At 34.8% G+C, this 17521-nt stretch overlaps 1 protein-coding gene across 1 annotated transcript; it reads left to right on the forward strand.

The window, feature by feature from the left end:
• The first annotated feature begins 184 nt into the window (after positions 1-184).
• LOC106663705 (bifunctional purine biosynthesis protein PURH) lies at positions 185-16793 on the forward strand. The gene is made up of 13 exons (XM_014388754.2): positions 185-290; positions 5804-5880; positions 8767-8970; positions 9029-9184; positions 9244-9376; positions 11979-12154; positions 12211-12371; positions 12431-12589; positions 12649-12867; positions 12934-13100; positions 16154-16257; positions 16323-16483; positions 16550-16793. Exons 2-13 carry the CDS (start codon positions 5865-5867, stop codon positions 16667-16669), a joined length of 1776 nt encoding a protein of 591 aa, XP_014244240.1. The 5' UTR covers positions 185-290; positions 5804-5864; the 3' UTR covers positions 16670-16793.
• Positions 16794-17521: the final 728 nt, after the last annotated feature.

The raw sequence follows: 17521 nt of genomic DNA on the forward strand, positions 1-17521 counted from the left end.
CAACATAAACAAATACAAAAATCATTCATTAAACTTAAAAAAACGAGAAAAAAAGGACTAAATTTGGTTTATAGAATCGATAATGAATCGGATTTTTGATATCAAAAATTGCGTAATTCATCAAGTGGTAGGGATTACGGGAGGATGAGGAACGACGTCCCACTCCCAGAGAAACCTGTTTTTTCAGATCGTTTGGCGCCCCCTTTTTTTTCTCTCTAATTACACCTAGATTTTTTTTCCCTTTTTTTAACTCAGAAAATCCATCATTTAACCGTCTTGTGGCTACGCAGGTATGCGCTAAGTTGATTTCTTCTTTAGAATAATTCATTTTTAGAGTATTTTTTTCAGATTTTATTAATTTTTCATCACTTGAGCTTTTCGTTCCTTTTGATGGCAAGAATTGACTTGAAAATTCCATGCAAAAATTTTGATTTAAAATGTCTAAATTATTTGTCCCTTCTTTATCGTCATATATTCTATGTTAAAACAATTTTAACTGCAATTGTATCCAATTTGCAATGTTTATTTTATTTATTTATTTTTTATTTTGTTGAATAATGTACAATTTTATTTTCAAATATTGTGTTGGAGTCTGCAAGGTGGTGATCTGGATAATTTGATGGTTTTGTTTCTACATTTCTCTATCTAGGTACAAATTAATTACTTTAAAAATCTTTATTCAGTAGAGAATAGAGAATTTTTTATTGTATTAAGCATTACATATATACGAATATGGGGGATGTGCATTTTTCTCTGTCATTTACATAAGTATATTACAGTAATTTATCAATTCCAAAAATATATACAATTCAAAAGCATATAGAGTATTATTATTAATATACATAAATTTATATACATTTTTAATTATTATTAATTTTTAAGGGTGTTTTATGGCTAAGGTCATTTTACACCCTAACCAATATATTTAAAACTTTTAAGTTAAGTCTGTTATATGCTTTCTGAGTGCGAATAAAGCTCTGACTCCAAACATTCACTCATTAACTAATCTATCTTATTGCTGTCCAAAGCTTTAACTTATCCTTTCAAAATACTTAAGCTGGCAGGCCAAATGTATCCTCAAAAGCCATTTTAAATTGTAAAGTTTTATCCTGTTCTTTAATTAGAATTTCGAATTCTGTTTCCATTTTTTTTTTTTTAACTTAGAAAATCCATCATTTAACTGTCATGTGGCTACACGGGTATGCGCTAAGTTGATTCCTTCTGTCTAATAATTCATTTTTAAAATATTTTTCAGTTTTATTAATTCGTTTGGCACTTGAGTTTTCCATCTCTTTGATGGCAAGAATCAACTTGAAAATTCATGGAAAAATTTTGATTTAAAATGTCTAAATTATTTGTCTCTTCTTTATCGTCATATATTCTATGTTAAAACAATTTTAACTGCAATTGTATCCAATTTGCAATGTTTATTTTATTTTTTATTTTTTTGAGTCTTGTACAAGTTTATTTTCAAATATTGTGTTGGAGTCTGTAAGGTGGTGATCTGGATAATTTGATGGTTTTGTTTCTATATTTCTCTATCCAGGTACAAATTAATTACTTTAAAAATCTTTATTCAGTAGAGAATAGAGAATTTTTTATTGTATTAAGCATTATATATATATATACGAATATGGGGATGTGCATTTTTTTCTCTGACATTTACATAAGTATATTACAGTAATTTATCAATTCCAAAAATATATACAATTCAAAAGCATATAGAGTATTATTGTAAATATACATAAATTTATAAACATTTTTAATTATTATTATTAATTTTTAAGGGCGTTTTATGGCTAAGGTCATTTGATACCCTAACCGATATATTTAAAACTTCTAAATTAAGTCAGTTATATGCTTTCTGAGTGCTATAAAGCTCTGACTCCAAACATTCACTCATAAACTAATCTATCCTATTGCCGTCCAAAGCTTTAACTTATCCTTTCAAAATACTTAATTTGGTAGGCCAAATGAATCCTCAAAAGCCATTTTAAATTATAAAGTTTTATCCTGTTCGTTAATTAGAATATTGAATTTTGTTTCAATTTTTTTTTCTTTTTTTAACTCAGAAAATCCATCATTTAACTGTCTTGTGGCTATGCAGATATGCGCTAAGTTGATTTCTTCTTTAGAATAATTCATTTTTACAGGGTTTTTTTTTTCAGATTTTATTAATTTTCCTTACTTGAGCTTTTCATTCTCTTTGATGGCAAGAATTGACTTGAAAATTTCATGCAAAAATTTTGATTTAAAATGTCTAAAATATTTGTCTCTTCTTGTATGTCACATTTTCTGGGTTAAAACTGTTTTAACTGCAATTTTATCCAAGTTGCAATGTTTATTTTATTTATTTAATTTTTATTTTTTTTATTTTATTTTTTTTTGAGTCTTGTACAAATACAAATAAATACAAATACTTGTACAATTGTCTTGTTTATTTTCAAATATTGTGTTGAAGTCTGCAAGGTGGTGATCTGCATAATTTGATGGTTTTGTTTCTATATTTCTCTATCTAGGTACAAATTAATTACTTTAAAAATCTTTATTCAGAAGAGAATAGAGAATTTTTTATTATATTTAAGCATTATATATATGCGCATACGGGGGATGCGCATTTTTTTTCTCTGCCATTTATATAAGTATATTACAGTAATTTATCAATACCTACAATACAAAAGCATATATACCATAGAGTATTATTATTAATATACATAAATTTATATATATTATTATTAATTTTTAACGGTGTATTAACGGCTAAGATCATTTCTTGCCCTAACATTTAAACCTTTTATCTTAGGTTAGCTATATCTCTTCTGTTGAATGCCACAAAGCTCCAAATCCACTCAAACTAATCTATCCTATTGCCATTCAAAGCTTTAATTTGGCAGGCCAAATGTATCCAAAAAGGTCATTTTAAATTATAAACTTTATTCCTGTTCTTTAATTAGAATTTCGAATTTTTGTCCCATAATTTAAACATTTCCCAAAGCCCCATGGCCTACAATAAACACAGGCTCATCGTTATCTGCACTAATGGTACTTAACAATAATAATAAAAATAAAACAGCAATAAACCTTCTTTTTATTTATCCTCCTTTTTTTTTTTTTTTTTTTTTTTTTTTTTATTGCAATAGTAAGAATTGTGGTTTATTATTCCACAGTTTGTAGTTTCTATGCCAAATGAATAGATTATAGTATAATGTACCTTAAATATTGATAACTGTGAACAATAGGGAAAAGGGGTGAAACACCCTCTTTTGGCATGTTTACATGTGCTAATTGTAGAACATTTCACATTTGTTATATATATATTTGCAAATATAAATAAACCTAAAAACATTAAAATTTAAAGGTGGTGCATAAATTTTGTCCATCAGTGTATTTTTGTGGTTTGGAAGATGAACCTGTAGTTGGTTATTTACTTCCTAGCCGGTCTTTTTCTGTTGAAAAATGAGTTTTCCCCTTTTCCATAGATGGTCTGTCTTATCTTTACCAGCCAGAAGCATCAGTCATCATTAAAGGGGATGAAAAGTCAAAACACACAAGGACTGGTAGATCAGGTTAATTGGTAACCTAACCAATTAGTTAGTAGCTCTTGTATGGTCCCCTTTTCTGTTGATATTTTGTTTTTTATTTTATTTGTACTCTACACATATTTGTATGTATTACATGTTTTTGCATATGAGCCCAGCACTAATATTAATGCCAGTGCTGTATTCGAAGGACATGCCATGAGAAACCAGCCAATGCTGGCCTCAGACGAATTAAGGGTCAAGGAGGTCTTTAGCGGGCTCAAGCTGTTGGGTTAGGATGGATCAAGAGGTTGTTGTGAAACTTTTGGTTTTGGGAATGCATCAGTTCGTAGACAGAAGGAATGTTGAGGTTATCGTGGATAGTGGAGTTAGTGATGAGATAACCGATATTAAGGGGCAAAAGTGAAAAGCAGAAATAAGATTTATTATTAATTTTAATTGTACATCAATATTACAAGTTACATACATTTAAAGACCAGACACTCTAATTTTACTAGTCGTAACCATTCCAAACAATGGAGAGAGAATTGTATCAGCTGGTGTAACGTCACCAACTTCAACACCCCCTCTCAATCAAATCTCCATTATTTAATTAATTATCCTTTTAATTTCCAATTCTTTGCGACAAAAATCGTGTTTCTTCTTTGGAAGTCCTTTATTACATCTGCTGGCATCCTCTCAGTGGGCAGGTAGTCAATCCTTATCTTCCCATCTTCAATGGCTTGTCGAATGTAGTGGTGTCTTATGTCGATGTGCTTCGTGCATGAATGGTAGATAGGATTTCTTGGCTATCACATTTTATTGTGATTGGAGATATATTTTCCAACACGTTATTCAGGAGTGAATTGAAATGAGCAGCCTCCTTTGCTGCTTCTGTCAACGACATGTATTCAGCCTCAACACTTGATAGTGAAACTGTCTGTTGCTTTCTGGCTTCCTATGAAATTGCTGCTCCTAATTTGAATATGGGTCCTGTGTATGACTTTCTATCAGTTAATGAGTTGCCCCAGTCTGTGTCACAACATGCCCCAATAGGTTTGCCAGTCTTCTTACAATTTAAACCAAAATCTAGTGTGCCTTTCAGGTAGCGTAGCACGCACTTTGCGGCTTTCCAATGCTCCTCATTATAGGAGTTATTGAATTGGCTGAGAGAGTTCACCGTATAGGCTATATCAGGTTGTGTAGTGACCGCTATGTACATGAGGGATCCTATTAATGATTGAAATGGTAAAGTCATCATGATTTCTTGATGAGATGTCTGAGGACTTTTGATAGGAAGGATTGAATGTTGATGATTCATTGAATGTTAGATGGTTTGGCAGAACCCCAGTGTCTCTCTCCATGTCCAAAGTAATTGTAGAAAAGTCTTGTATAAGGTTAGTTTAGTGTTGAAGTACAATTTTGGTCCTAGAAATCTTCGTAGTTGTCTAAATTTTATGTTAATTTGTTGTCTCTTATATCTGGTGTGAGGATTTCACGCCAGTCTGCTGTCTAGGAAGTTGGTGTCTCTTTGTTCATTCAGTTTTCAGTTGTTCACCAGTCTTCAATAAGCTCAGGGTGTTCTTTGGATGTTGGAGGTAGCTTGGATAGCGATTCGAGTTAGGACAACATTGCGTTACCATCTGCTTAGATTGTGGTGATTGCATTTGAGTACATAAGCAGGTCAGTAGTACAAAGCATACAAAGTATGGGACCAAGAAAGCTCCCTTGAGGGATGCCGGCTCGTATCTGTCTAACTTCTGGGAACTCATTACGGCCTCACTCTGAAACAGCGGTCAGTTAGATATGATAAGGTAATAAGGAATGGCTAGGAAGCTTGTAACGTTATAAAACATGCACAGGTGCCAGACCCTATCAAAATCCTGAGCTACATCTAGGAATGCACCCAAGCAATAGTCTTTATTCTCTAGAGACGAGAGCATCTGTTGATTATATTATATTTATTAAATTATGATGACTACATTTTTTCCTTCATACTTTTACGAAGAAATTTGATTACATATTGAATGTATAATATTTAATAATTAAAACAAAAACCATACATCATACATATATTCTATGGATAACACATTTAGATCAAAACATTTAAATAAATAATTTTCATTTATACGTTTAACAATTGCAGGTTGGGTTTTGACCTTTTTCAAGGATTTTTATTATCTGTTTATTGAATAACCATTTATGTGTTATATGGAATCAAATGAACATGATATAATTGTATAAGGTCTTGATAACCCCGCAATTACGTCTGTATCTGATTTTAGATAGCGAGAAGATTCTTATTCTATCTCTAGCCGGTGCCAAGAAAGACAGATTCTCCTAAAAATGAGTCCCAACCTTGGTAAGTAAATCAATAATTGACACCTTTTTTTTAAAAATAAATATGTTAATACGTCACATATTTGAAATAAGATTAATTTTTCATTATTTATTTTTTGTAAATTTTTAAGAAAAAAATTATAATAATATATAAGGGTAAGGTGGAAGAGATAAAAATGAGTTGAAAATATAAACTTGTATTTTATCGTTGGTAAATTAAACAGTTAACTGAAAGAAAATGCTAATTAGTTTTTCATAGCAGAACTCTTTTGATAAATCAGAAAGATCTGAATCTAATTAGTAATTATCCCAAATATCATAATAATTACCAATAAAGAATTAAGTGAGATGATAAAGATTACAAGGGGACCGCGGTAGCCGAGTGGTTAGCATGAGAGACTCTCACGCCGCGGTCGTGGGTTCGATTCCCACCGTTGCCCCTGGCCCTTTTTTCCCAATAACCCCCCAAATTTGAACACACATATACGAATTTGTCACATGGCTAATATGCATAGTTCATAACGCCAAAAAAAAAATTGAGTTGGTGTCCAAGTCAGGATAGCTCAAGTGGTAAAAGAGTGGCGAATTGAGCCGAAGGTCGTGGGTTCATAATATACTAACTTTTTCATCTCAACCAAGACTTTAGATTAAAAAAAGTATAATTAATTAAAATATTTAATAAAGTCAATTGCGACTCCTAAAGATGTACGGACTAATATAATATTACAGAAATACTTTTTTTCCCCGTGGCCACTTCATAAGTCGCTGAGAATCGAATCCTGATTACACGACATTTGAAAATTTGGCAAAAAGGGGGAAAATACAAAATATGTTGAAACGAGGAGTTTGTGACTGAATGGATTAAAGTGACGATAGCTCAAGTGGTTAGAGCAACAGCATATTGAGTTGAAGATCGTTCGAATTCAGCTCATCCCACTAACTTTTTCATCTCAATCAAGACCTTAGACTAAAAAAATTATAATTAATTAAGATATTTAATAAAGTCAATTGCGACTGCTAAACATATACGGATTAATATAATAATTACAGAAATACTTTTTTTCCCCGTGGCCACTTCATAAGTCGCTGAGAATCGAATCCTGATTACACGACATTTGAAAATTTGGTAAAAAGGGAGAAAATACAAAATATGTTGAAACGAGGAGTTTGTGTTTGAGTGGATTAAAGTGACGATAGCTCAAGTGGTTAGAGCAGTGGCATATTGAGCCGAAGGTCGTTCGAATTCAGCTCATCTCACTAGTTTTTTCACTTCAACCAAGAGCTTAGATAAAAAGTAGAATCAATTAAAATAATTAATACGGTTGAACCGGCTGAGGGGGGGGGTTATGTACTGGGTCTTGTCAACAGAAGTATACAACTTTAAAAAAGAATCCAACAATCCTCAGTAAGCACAAACCCATAAACATCATACAAACAAAATTTAACATCAGCCAAACCAAACTATTTCAAAAAGCACTAAAACACAACATAAATTCCACCAACACAGAACGTAATGTAATTCAAGCAATCCAAGCCATAATAGACAGAAACAGCCAGGACTACTACCTTCAGTCATACAAGGACAAAAAGTCACATCGCAACCACCATAGACAAAACAATCTCAACTTTTTCTGGTACGAACTAACCCAGAAAAAATACATTTAAAAAAATGCATAACCACGAAAGAAGACAGACCTAGCAAGTGACCCTGTGCCAGTTCAACATAAAAATTAATGGATTATAGTTGAAAATCTGACTATAAAAGTGTAGAAATATTTTTGTATTTACCTATAAATACATTCAAGATAAAAATCCTAAGCCAATGTTTTTTTCGTCAAAAATAGCTTCGGACTAGCATGAAATCCTAAGAAAAAGAGGTTAATTATATATTTTTCAGCCCAATTAATTCTGTAGTTAAAAATAGTAGATATTATTTTGATAAAGAATTATGAGATAGTCAATCAAAAGAGTTTGTAGTTCGACAAAAAAAAGTGCAATTAAAATGTTTTCTTGCTCTTTTCTTAAATCTATTTAATCTATAATGATATATTTAATGTAACTATTAATTGTTAATAATTTTTATTACGGAAATGTCATTCTTTCTCACTTCGAGTCGCTTAATTGTTGTATAAGGAGAGATAACGTAGCTTAAAAAAGAAATAGACTTGTGACAATAGAGGGGCAGTGCATCCTCAGGTGGGTGGTTCAGTCAGGGATACTTGGCGAGTCGAATGGGTAAACACCCTGGGCAGATTTAACCCCGCATCAGTTGGGTGGATGTGGACTTTTTCCATAATGCATGTGATGTAAGTGGTTTTTATCCACATTTCACAAAAACTGCCCGGAATCCTAAAAGAGCACGGATCCTCAAAAAGATGAGTGCTTACACATCCTGTGGGCTGTGCTTAAGTGGTGTTTGTTCACTGACAGCCTCTTCATTTCCTCCTCTTTTTGAACAGGAACATTTTAACCCCATTATCAAGAAACAAGCCCAAATGACCCGTAGTGGTTGAAGGAAAAATGAATTACTTTACAGGAAGCATCTGTTTTTATTCCTTAACATTTTATACATCCAATATCATTTCATACAATTCCTCTTATTATTAAATAATTACTGTACTAGTTTTGCTTATCCCATGTAACTTTCTTGTGTTTCTCAATGACAAAGTACTTGTTTATTTTTTATTGTATTTGATGTTTTAATATTATGGTTTTTCTGCCCACACTTTCATTTTATTCATCTCTATTATAAAAGTTAATTTTTCCTTTTTACTAGTTAATAGACTGCTACTATTTCGCAATTATTAGGTTAGGTCTATAACCTAAAATCTACTTTGTAGTAAGCCTTGCATTTGAGTTTTGTTTGAAAAAAATTAAAGAAATATTACTATTTTTTTTGTTAATCTAGCTTTGCTCAGCGTCTCAGACAAAAGAGGCCTGGTCCCACTCGCGAAACAACTTCATGAGTTGGGATTTCGTCTAGTGGCCTCCGGAGGTACCGCGACAGCCCTCCGTGATGCCAACCTCGCAGTCAAAGATGTATCCCAGGTGACAGGGGCTCCTGAGATGCTCGGAGGGAGAGTCAAGACCTTGCATCCAGCTGTCCACGGCGGTAGGACCGTTTATACAATTGAATTTTCATAATTTATTTTGAAAATTTTAATTTATAGGCATCCTCGCAAGAGACACAGATAGTGATGCGGCAGACATGAAAAAAATGAACTTCGAATTGATAGACGTCGTTGTCTGCAACTTATACCCCTTCACTAAAACAGTGAGCAAGCCTGATGTCACTATTCCTGAAGCTGTCGAAAACATTGATATAGGCAAGAATCAATTTTTTTTCATGTTAGTTGTTTTATTATTGTTGTTATTATTATTTCAGGAGGTGTGACTTTATTAAGAGCAGCAGCTAAGAATCATGCCAGAGTGACAGTTCTCTGCGATCCAGATGATTATGACAAAGTCACCTCAGAGTTAAAAAATAGTGCTAAAAGAGAAGTCTCATTATCAACGAGGTACAATATTATTTACTTTACATATTTTGGTAACGGATAATTTTGAGAATGTCTGATTCATAAAAAATAATTTAAGTACTTCCACCGAGCACATCACTGTGTATTCCTTGATATAGCTTAAACTTTGAAATGTTGTGGCATTCTTGGCTGCTGTATAAGTTAAAAGGCATCCTACCCACTGCCTTATGTACCTCATCTTTAAATATCTCTGATTGATATCTCTATGTCACCCAAATATCTTCTTCTTCCTCTATTTACCCTGTTCGAGCTGGAGTCCCACAGGGGAAGGCCCTTGCTCCTCTTATATTCACAATTTATACGGCTGACCCCACCCAGAATACCTTTAACTTCGCTGACGATACAATTCTGTCTCTTCATAACGATCCAGTCAGAGCAATCTATAATCTACAAAAACATCTTGCCCGTGAACCCTGGCTGCGGTGTCCTGTGGTGAAGAATCAAGGTAAAAGAACAAAAATCCAAACACATAGCATTCAGAAAAATCATCCCACCTATTTATTTTAACTATCCTATCCAAAATAAGAAACAAGTGCAATATCTTGGACTTTCATATACAAACGAATGACCCGGAATACCAACACTTACTAAAGCATAGATATAAAATGTTGAAAAGACTTGCTGATAAATGATCCAAACTGACATTACTAAACAAGAAAAATATACAAGGTGGCCCCAATCGATTCAGCCGCAAACCCTTAGCTACAGGCAAAAAACCATGAAAAACCACGTTTTTTGACTTTATTCGTGAAATTGTTAGTAAACCGTTATCCTGACCGTAAAACAGCTCGAAACAACACCTGTAGAGGATTAATTTCTGCATCGAATGAGATTAAAACCAGCCTGATCGGCTTAAAATTTCATTTTTGGCAATTTTTCGAAGTTAGGAGGTGAAGGGGTACACAAAATTCACCATTTCTGACATTTTTATGGAGAATTCACAACTTGAACTGTTTTCTACCCCTTACTGAATGAAATAATGTACGAAAATTCTGAATGGCTAATCGAAGTTGTGAATTTTCGATAAAAATGTCAGTGTACCCCTTCACCTCCTAATTCAAAAAATCGCCAATAATGAAATTTTAGGCAGATAATCACACATGAGATATGTTAATTCCTTATCTAGTATACAAAGTTCATAAGGCCATTAAAAAATAAAAAATAAATTAATTTAAAAAAGTATTGAGAACAACAGTTAACACTGCCATGTATGTTTCTAACCTCACAGACTACTCTGATCCTGATCCCATTTGTTAAAGACCTAGTCCAATACCTATATAGAAAACTACTCAAAATTAACTAACCGCTACAGTCCTTTAATCCATAATCTTTCCTCACGAATTCTTCCCAATAACCCTATTTGGCGATTAAGGTGTGTTGGCCCCATGATCAATTATGTAGGCAGTTGTGAAATAAATTAACAAAATAACTTGAAATATGGAATTTATTAATCATCATTGGTGACATTTGACTTCGGTAACTTAAAAACAATAAAAGCTAGAGGCCTTGGAAAAACAGTGATTGTTATCTGGGTTCCTAGACACGTTGTCCTGGAGAGTAATGAACATGTAGACAAGATGGCGAAAGCCAGGATGTCCCACCCTCCAAATGGGACCATTATGATCAGGCGCTCTGATGCCAAGCTCACAGTGGAAAACATGATAAAAGAGTAGACGGCCCTGAGAGAACCTGAACCAGAGATCATCCTCACCCAATTGAGGATTGGCCATACACCATACACACAGGCTTTTTTTCCAAAAGGCACAGGTGCCCCCTGGGCAGAGAAAGGTTGCTCTATGTGTCCCACCTAATAGAGGCGTGTCATGCCTTGGCTCCATACAGAGAGTGTGTAGGCATGCTGAAAAATTTAGGAATGGTTTTTGAGCATGCAATCGGTTTCTGGGTACCCTGTTCCATTTTTTAGGGGACTTGGAAGAATTTTACTGTATTTAGTTATATTCGATGTGTTTTGTTTGAATATTTATTAGTGTAAGCGGTGAGCGGTGATGGTAAAATATAGCGCTACCATCACCCTTCCAGAAATATTAGAGTTGATGGCAGAATATTTATAAAAGTATCCCATCAACCCTAATTTAGGTTAGATTATTAATACTGTGTATAGGTCGATGGAGAAATAACCAGTACTCCACTGACTAATCAGAATGAGTACAATGCAAAAATGTATTTATTTGTGCGACTGACTTATCTAATTTCATTGGTATTAGGCTAAATTATAGTTTGCATGCGTTTGAGGCTGAAATGACCTAGATATCGACAGCTCCTGTCAAAGCCTAACTCTGTTGGTAGGGAAGCAACGATCTCTTGGGCATTTGGTTTAAGAGAGATACTAGTGACCCCGCCACATGGGGTGAGTGAACTCCCTGATGTGTAGGCACTAAGATCAGCACATCGATGAGTGACAACCCTTCAGGGTAAAAGTCTGAATAAAACAGTAAAGCTTTTCTTCGTTATCTAAAATTAAAATCAGTTGCACTAATGAAGATGTCCTTAAATCCTTTATTTATATATATTTATTTACTAGACAATATGGATTATTATTATTATATTGAGGTTTTATTTTTAGGCAAACATTAGCTCTCAAAGCTTTTACCCACACTTGCGAATATGACCAAGCAATCAGTGATTATTTTCGTAAACAGTACAGTGCGGGAGTTTCCCAAATGACGCTACGTTATGGAATGAACCCACATCAGAAGCCAGCACAGATATTCACCACTCTAGCCAAATTGCCTTTGACAGGTAAAACAAATTTAAAATTTGGTTTGTTGGAAACATTATTTGATTTAATGCTTTAGTGTTGAACGGTGCCCCCGGCTTCATCAATTTATGCGATGCTCTCAACGGTTACCAACTGGTCAAGGAACTTAAATCGGCGCTCGGTTTGCCGGCTGCCACATCTTTCAAGCATGTGAGCCCGGCTGGGGCTGCTGTCGGTGTCCCACTTTCAAAGGAACATGTAAGATTTGTACTAAAAATCTTTTGTACGAAAATTTTTAAAACTGTGACATTTTAAAGGCTAAACTTTGCATGGTCGATGATCTCTATGATAAACTCACTCCGGTTTCTACAGCGTATGCAAGAGCGAGAGGTGCTGATAGAATGTCATCATTCGGTGATTTTGTCGCCCTTTCTGATGTTTGCGATGAAATCACTGCTAAAATAATTTCCAGAGAGGTACAGGTGTATTTTAAAAGCTTTATTATTTCAATTATTAAATTTTAAATAAATTTTAGGTTTCGGATGGTATAATTGCAACTGGTTTCACAAACGAAGCCCTTGCCATATTGAAAAAGAAGAAGAACGGAGGTTACTGCGTTTTGCAAATCGATCCCACGTATGAGGCAGATCCAATTGAAAGACGAGTCCTTTTTGGCCTCACGATGGAACAGAGGAGGAACGACTGCGTTATTGATAAATCCGTCTTCTCCAATATTGTCACCAAAAATAAAACAGTATGTTAATGAAAAAAATGTACATAGCAAAATCAATCATATTTTACAATATGCTTAAATTGGCAGTTGCCAGATGATGCAATGAGGAACCTCATTGTCGCAACCATTGCTTTAAAATACACTCAGAGCAATTCAGTCTGCTATGCAAAGGATGGACAGGTGATTGGAATCGGAGCAGGGCAACAGAGTAGAATCCACTGCACTCGTCTTGCAGGGGAAAAAGCAGATAACTGGTAATTCTAAGTTATTTTATTGGTTTAAGACGTTCTTTTCGAACATTGTTCTAGGACCCAATATACCTGTCCCTATACGGACTTTGTTTCAAAATGACACACTTCTTCTAGACAAAGCTTGTTCTTCAAGCGCCCGCCAATAATGATTAATGTCAGTTTCATAGGTCTCTACCTTTGTCAACTTTTTGTAAATGATTTTGAGATTTAAATGCTCATCATCAGGTTGAAGAAGTTACAAACACATCCTTCGACATGAATTGTAAGAGTGAATCAGGTGATCCATCGCCAACGCGACATTCTAATGCTCTAAAGCGAAGCTGATTTTTATGCCGTTTTATTTTGAATGTGTGAAAAAATGCGTAAATTATAACCTGTCTAAATATTATCCCAACAAAATCTCTAAGAAAATAATGTTAAACTAGTGATTAATTTGTATGTCAAATATTATTTAGGTACATGCTTAAAATAGGAGGCAAATCAAAAACTTATACCACTGAACCTGAAACCCCCAATGTTATACGATCAAAATTCACAAGGAAAACAAACCTATAAGACCAGTAGTGTCCTTTTATAATTCTCCAAACCACCAATTTCAAGCCTACATTTGGTATTAACAATTCTTTAGGATTGATAAAACAGTTAAAGAACACAGATGTACCTAACAACTGTGTTTTAGTGTCATTTGACATTAATAATTTATTTCAAATAAAGTAAAGTAAAAATACAAAAATGTATGTAGAACTCTATCAACAAACTGTAAAAATGATATAATAGAATTTTTCAGTATATGTCTACTATCTAATTGATATAAATTTAATAAGAGATTTTATGAAATGAAAGGACTTTAGCCCAAAAAAAATGCACTTGCAGAGGCTTGATAGGCTCTACTATTAGAATCTTCAGGGTCAGCGGACGCTGGCTTGTTCTTGACCCTTGGCCAGCCTTTTTGCAAGTGAGGAGTGCAAGAGTGTTGCTGCTGAATTTTCGAGGGAGCAGCTCACCCTCAGCTATGCGCTGGGGTTCCTTGCCCAACCGGGGCATCCGCTTTTGGGTGAGAACCTTAGATGCCAGTATAGTAGAATATACGAGTGACTTCAGACCCGGGCGCAACCTCTAGGAATATGCTTCAGCGAAGCCTTAGGGAGGGCAGGGATATCACTTGGAATGGTTCTCAAACTGGGCAACCGGCCACCTCCGCCCTGGGTCCTCCCAGCTGTATTTGTCCGGGAAGATTTTACAGTGTTAGCCAAGTAGTCTATTCCGCCATACCTTTACTGAGCTAAGTTCTTGAAGCTTGGAACGAAGTTGGTTTTTGGCTCGTCTTTACAGAAGGTGTAAGACTGACAAAGGTGTGGCATGCGCCATGTATCGCAACTTTGTGGTTGCTTTCACTGCACTGTAGCATTTCCACGGCAGAGAACTGTATGTGATTTAGCAAGTGCTTGGGGTGATTCAAGACAGTGGTGGCTCTGCCTACCTAGTCTGCACCGACTCCCTCAGCACGGTTACTGTGGTTAGTGACAAGTTTTCCGTCAACCCTCTTGTAGTGCTTTTGTTGGAGAGATACCACAACTGGAGCTTCTTGGCAAAATGGGTTGCTGTCTGGGTACCTGGACACTTAGGTCTGGAAGGTAATGAAAAGGCAGATGAGGTGGCTAATGCCGGGACATCCCTACCTCTGGACTTAACCACTAGGACCTGGCCCTCTGACACTAAGAATGTAATGAAAATCATGATTAAAAGATTAAAAGGCAGCATCAATGGGCTGAGCACTGTCGATGGGTAGCCCTCGGAAGATCTGACTCATAGAAGATTAAGAATAGGTCAAGGCCACTTACTTTTGGGCCAAAGCCCTTGTATGTCCAGCATGCAGAGAAAACTTGCTTGGTATGTCCTTTCTCAATGAACGATGCAATTCCCTTATTTCTTGGCTCCATATAGAAAGTGCGCAGGAATGCCACCTGATTTGAGAATTGTGCTTGAACACAGTAGCGAGTACTTGGGTCCTCTGTTCAGATTCTTGGAGAAAACGGGGTTGTTCAATTGTACATAGTAGTAATAGTTGAGAGTGAATGTATTTATTAGCATGAATGTGTGATGGGAGAGGGTCGATGGCAGAAATTGAGTATCCCATGACCCTCAATTAGGTTAGTTGTATAAGATGTGTAAATGGTGATGGAGGAATAACGAGTACTACATCACCCTAATTGCATGGTTATGTAACTAGAATTGAATGTATTTAAGAATGAACGTGAATATAAATTGGTTTTGGTGCTGAACTGAACTAGCTGTTGACAGCCTCCCTGGATCCCAAGCTCACTTGCTCGATGGATAAGATTGAGGTCTACCCCCGGACTGCCAACACCCAGGGTGGACGATTCTCAAATCTGCTGATAATTTACTGTAGCAAAAGCTGGAATTGCTGGACTACGAGAAGCAAATAGGCTCAACTATGTTTGTATGTATGTATGTACATGTGCGGATTTGAGCCTTTAATAAATCCAAATCCAAAATGAAGAGTGCCGAAATTCCATGGATAACTTTAAAACAATTCTTTTCAAATCAAATAAATTAATTATATCTGTCCTTTTGTGGAAATGATATTCTATGTATACGATTATACGGGAACACTAGAGGATCTATAAAAATTCCTCCAATAAATTAATTATTTACATCATAATATAAAGTTTTCATTGGAAATAAATGAAGGTGGTTGTTTAATCTTTTTAGACTTAAAACTGTACATAATAAATAACCTAATTGAAATATATATATGNGTATCAAGCCGAAGATCGTGGGTTCGAATCCCGCTCGTGCCATTGACTTTTTTATCTCAACTAAAAACCTTAATTAGTTGTTTCAATTGTTGGTTTGACTAACCTCACCTTCCTCATATATGGACTTGTTTCAACAATATTCTCACCAAAATTCTAATTTAGGGTCATTCGTAAACTAGATAGATTTAAAAACTGAAAAAATTTCTCCGTTTTTTGAGCCTCTTTAAAAATCAGTGAACATGTTAATGAAATTTTGTATTTAAATTATGTCGATAGGTGGTTGAGGCAACACCCTAAAGTCCTTGGAATGAAGTTCAAAAAAGGTGTTACAAGAGCTGAGATATCGAACGCTATTGATAACTATGTAAACGGTTCACTTGGTACGGATAAAATCTTAGCTTCGTCAAGTACAAGTTAGCTCTAATCTTTTTATAACTTCCTCCAGGGAAAGACATGGACCTAAAGTCTTGGGAATCTAAGTACGATCAAGTCCCATCATTGCTGACAGATCAGGAGAGGGCTGACTGGGTCAAACAGTTAAAGGGCGTTTCTCTTTCTTCTGACGCTTTCTTTCCTTTTAGCGACAACATCAACAGAGCTGTACTCGTACGTCAAACATTTTTAATTATTTTTATTAAATTTTATTATAACTATTTTTTCTTAATTAAACAGAGTGGTGTAAGCTATATTGGAAGCCCGGCTGGATCGAACAATGATGACGATGTTATTGAGGCCTGCAACAAACATAATATCGTCCTTGCTCATACAAATTTGCGTCTTTTCCATCATTAACATACAGTTTATATATTTCTCATATTTCAATTATCATCTGTCATAGTTTCTATGTTATATGGTTTAAAAATATTTCTATTGTAATACAAATATTATTAATAAAGCATTATGTTAGATAAAAAATTGAGAGTGTTATGGACAATGCCAAGGAAAGAAAGAAAAAATAATAATGAAAAAAAAAAAATGATTATGAAAAGTTATTAAAATAAATTTATGAAAACAATTCTAAATTAAAATAAACAAAGGGTGAAATTTATAAGGGACTTACCACCTTCCTTCAGATGACGGATGCACGAAGCGTAGGGAGCTCGGGCCCGATTCCCCTGACCTCAGCACCAAATATCGATGATTTCATGTGGAAGAGAATGATGTAGAAGCATAGATGGTTTTCAGAGAGTCGAGTGATTTTTGATCTTTTGAATTAATAAAGGAGAGAAAAATACAACATTAGAGAGAGGCATAAGGACACTTTCTATCTAGGAGTAGAGCAGGACTGGGACTGTAAGGAGCGTGGGAGTTGGATTAGAGATTACACTAATCTAAAACGAAGCATATTTCTAAAATAAGATGGCTGGCGCCAACAGAGACAATTTATTATTTGCCTTATAATAGTATTGTTTATTATGTAGATGGTTTTAATTGTGTGGTCCCCAGGAATCGGAGCAGTACAACAGAGTAGAATCCACTACACTCGTTTTGCAGATAACTGGTAAGTCTAAGTTATTTTATTGGTTTAAGATGTTATTTCTGAGCATCGTTCTAGAAACCTCATTAGATTCACTTTGTCTAGAAAAAGCCCACTATTCAAAACTTATTGTAGGGTGGTTTATTATTATTTTTCCCCCTGGGGGT

This window comes from Cimex lectularius, unplaced genomic scaffold, assembly GCF_000648675.2.
Source record: "Cimex lectularius strain Harlan isolate CLEC.00 unplaced genomic scaffold, Clec_2.1 scaffold116, whole genome shotgun sequence".
Taxonomy (NCBI): Eukaryota; Metazoa; Arthropoda; class Insecta; order Hemiptera; family Cimicidae; genus Cimex; species Cimex lectularius.

Bases quoted from the DNA above. Each gene is read 5' to 3' on its own strand.
- LOC106663705 (XM_014388754.2), top strand. The intron at 8,971-9,028 runs GTAGGACCGTTT...TTTAATTTATAG, and splicing joins GCATCCAGCTGTCCACGGCG to GCATCCTCGCAAGAGACACA. The intron at 12,590-12,648 runs GTACAGGTGTAT...AATAAATTTTAG, and splicing joins CTAAAATAATTTCCAGAGAG to GTTTCGGATGGTATAATTGC.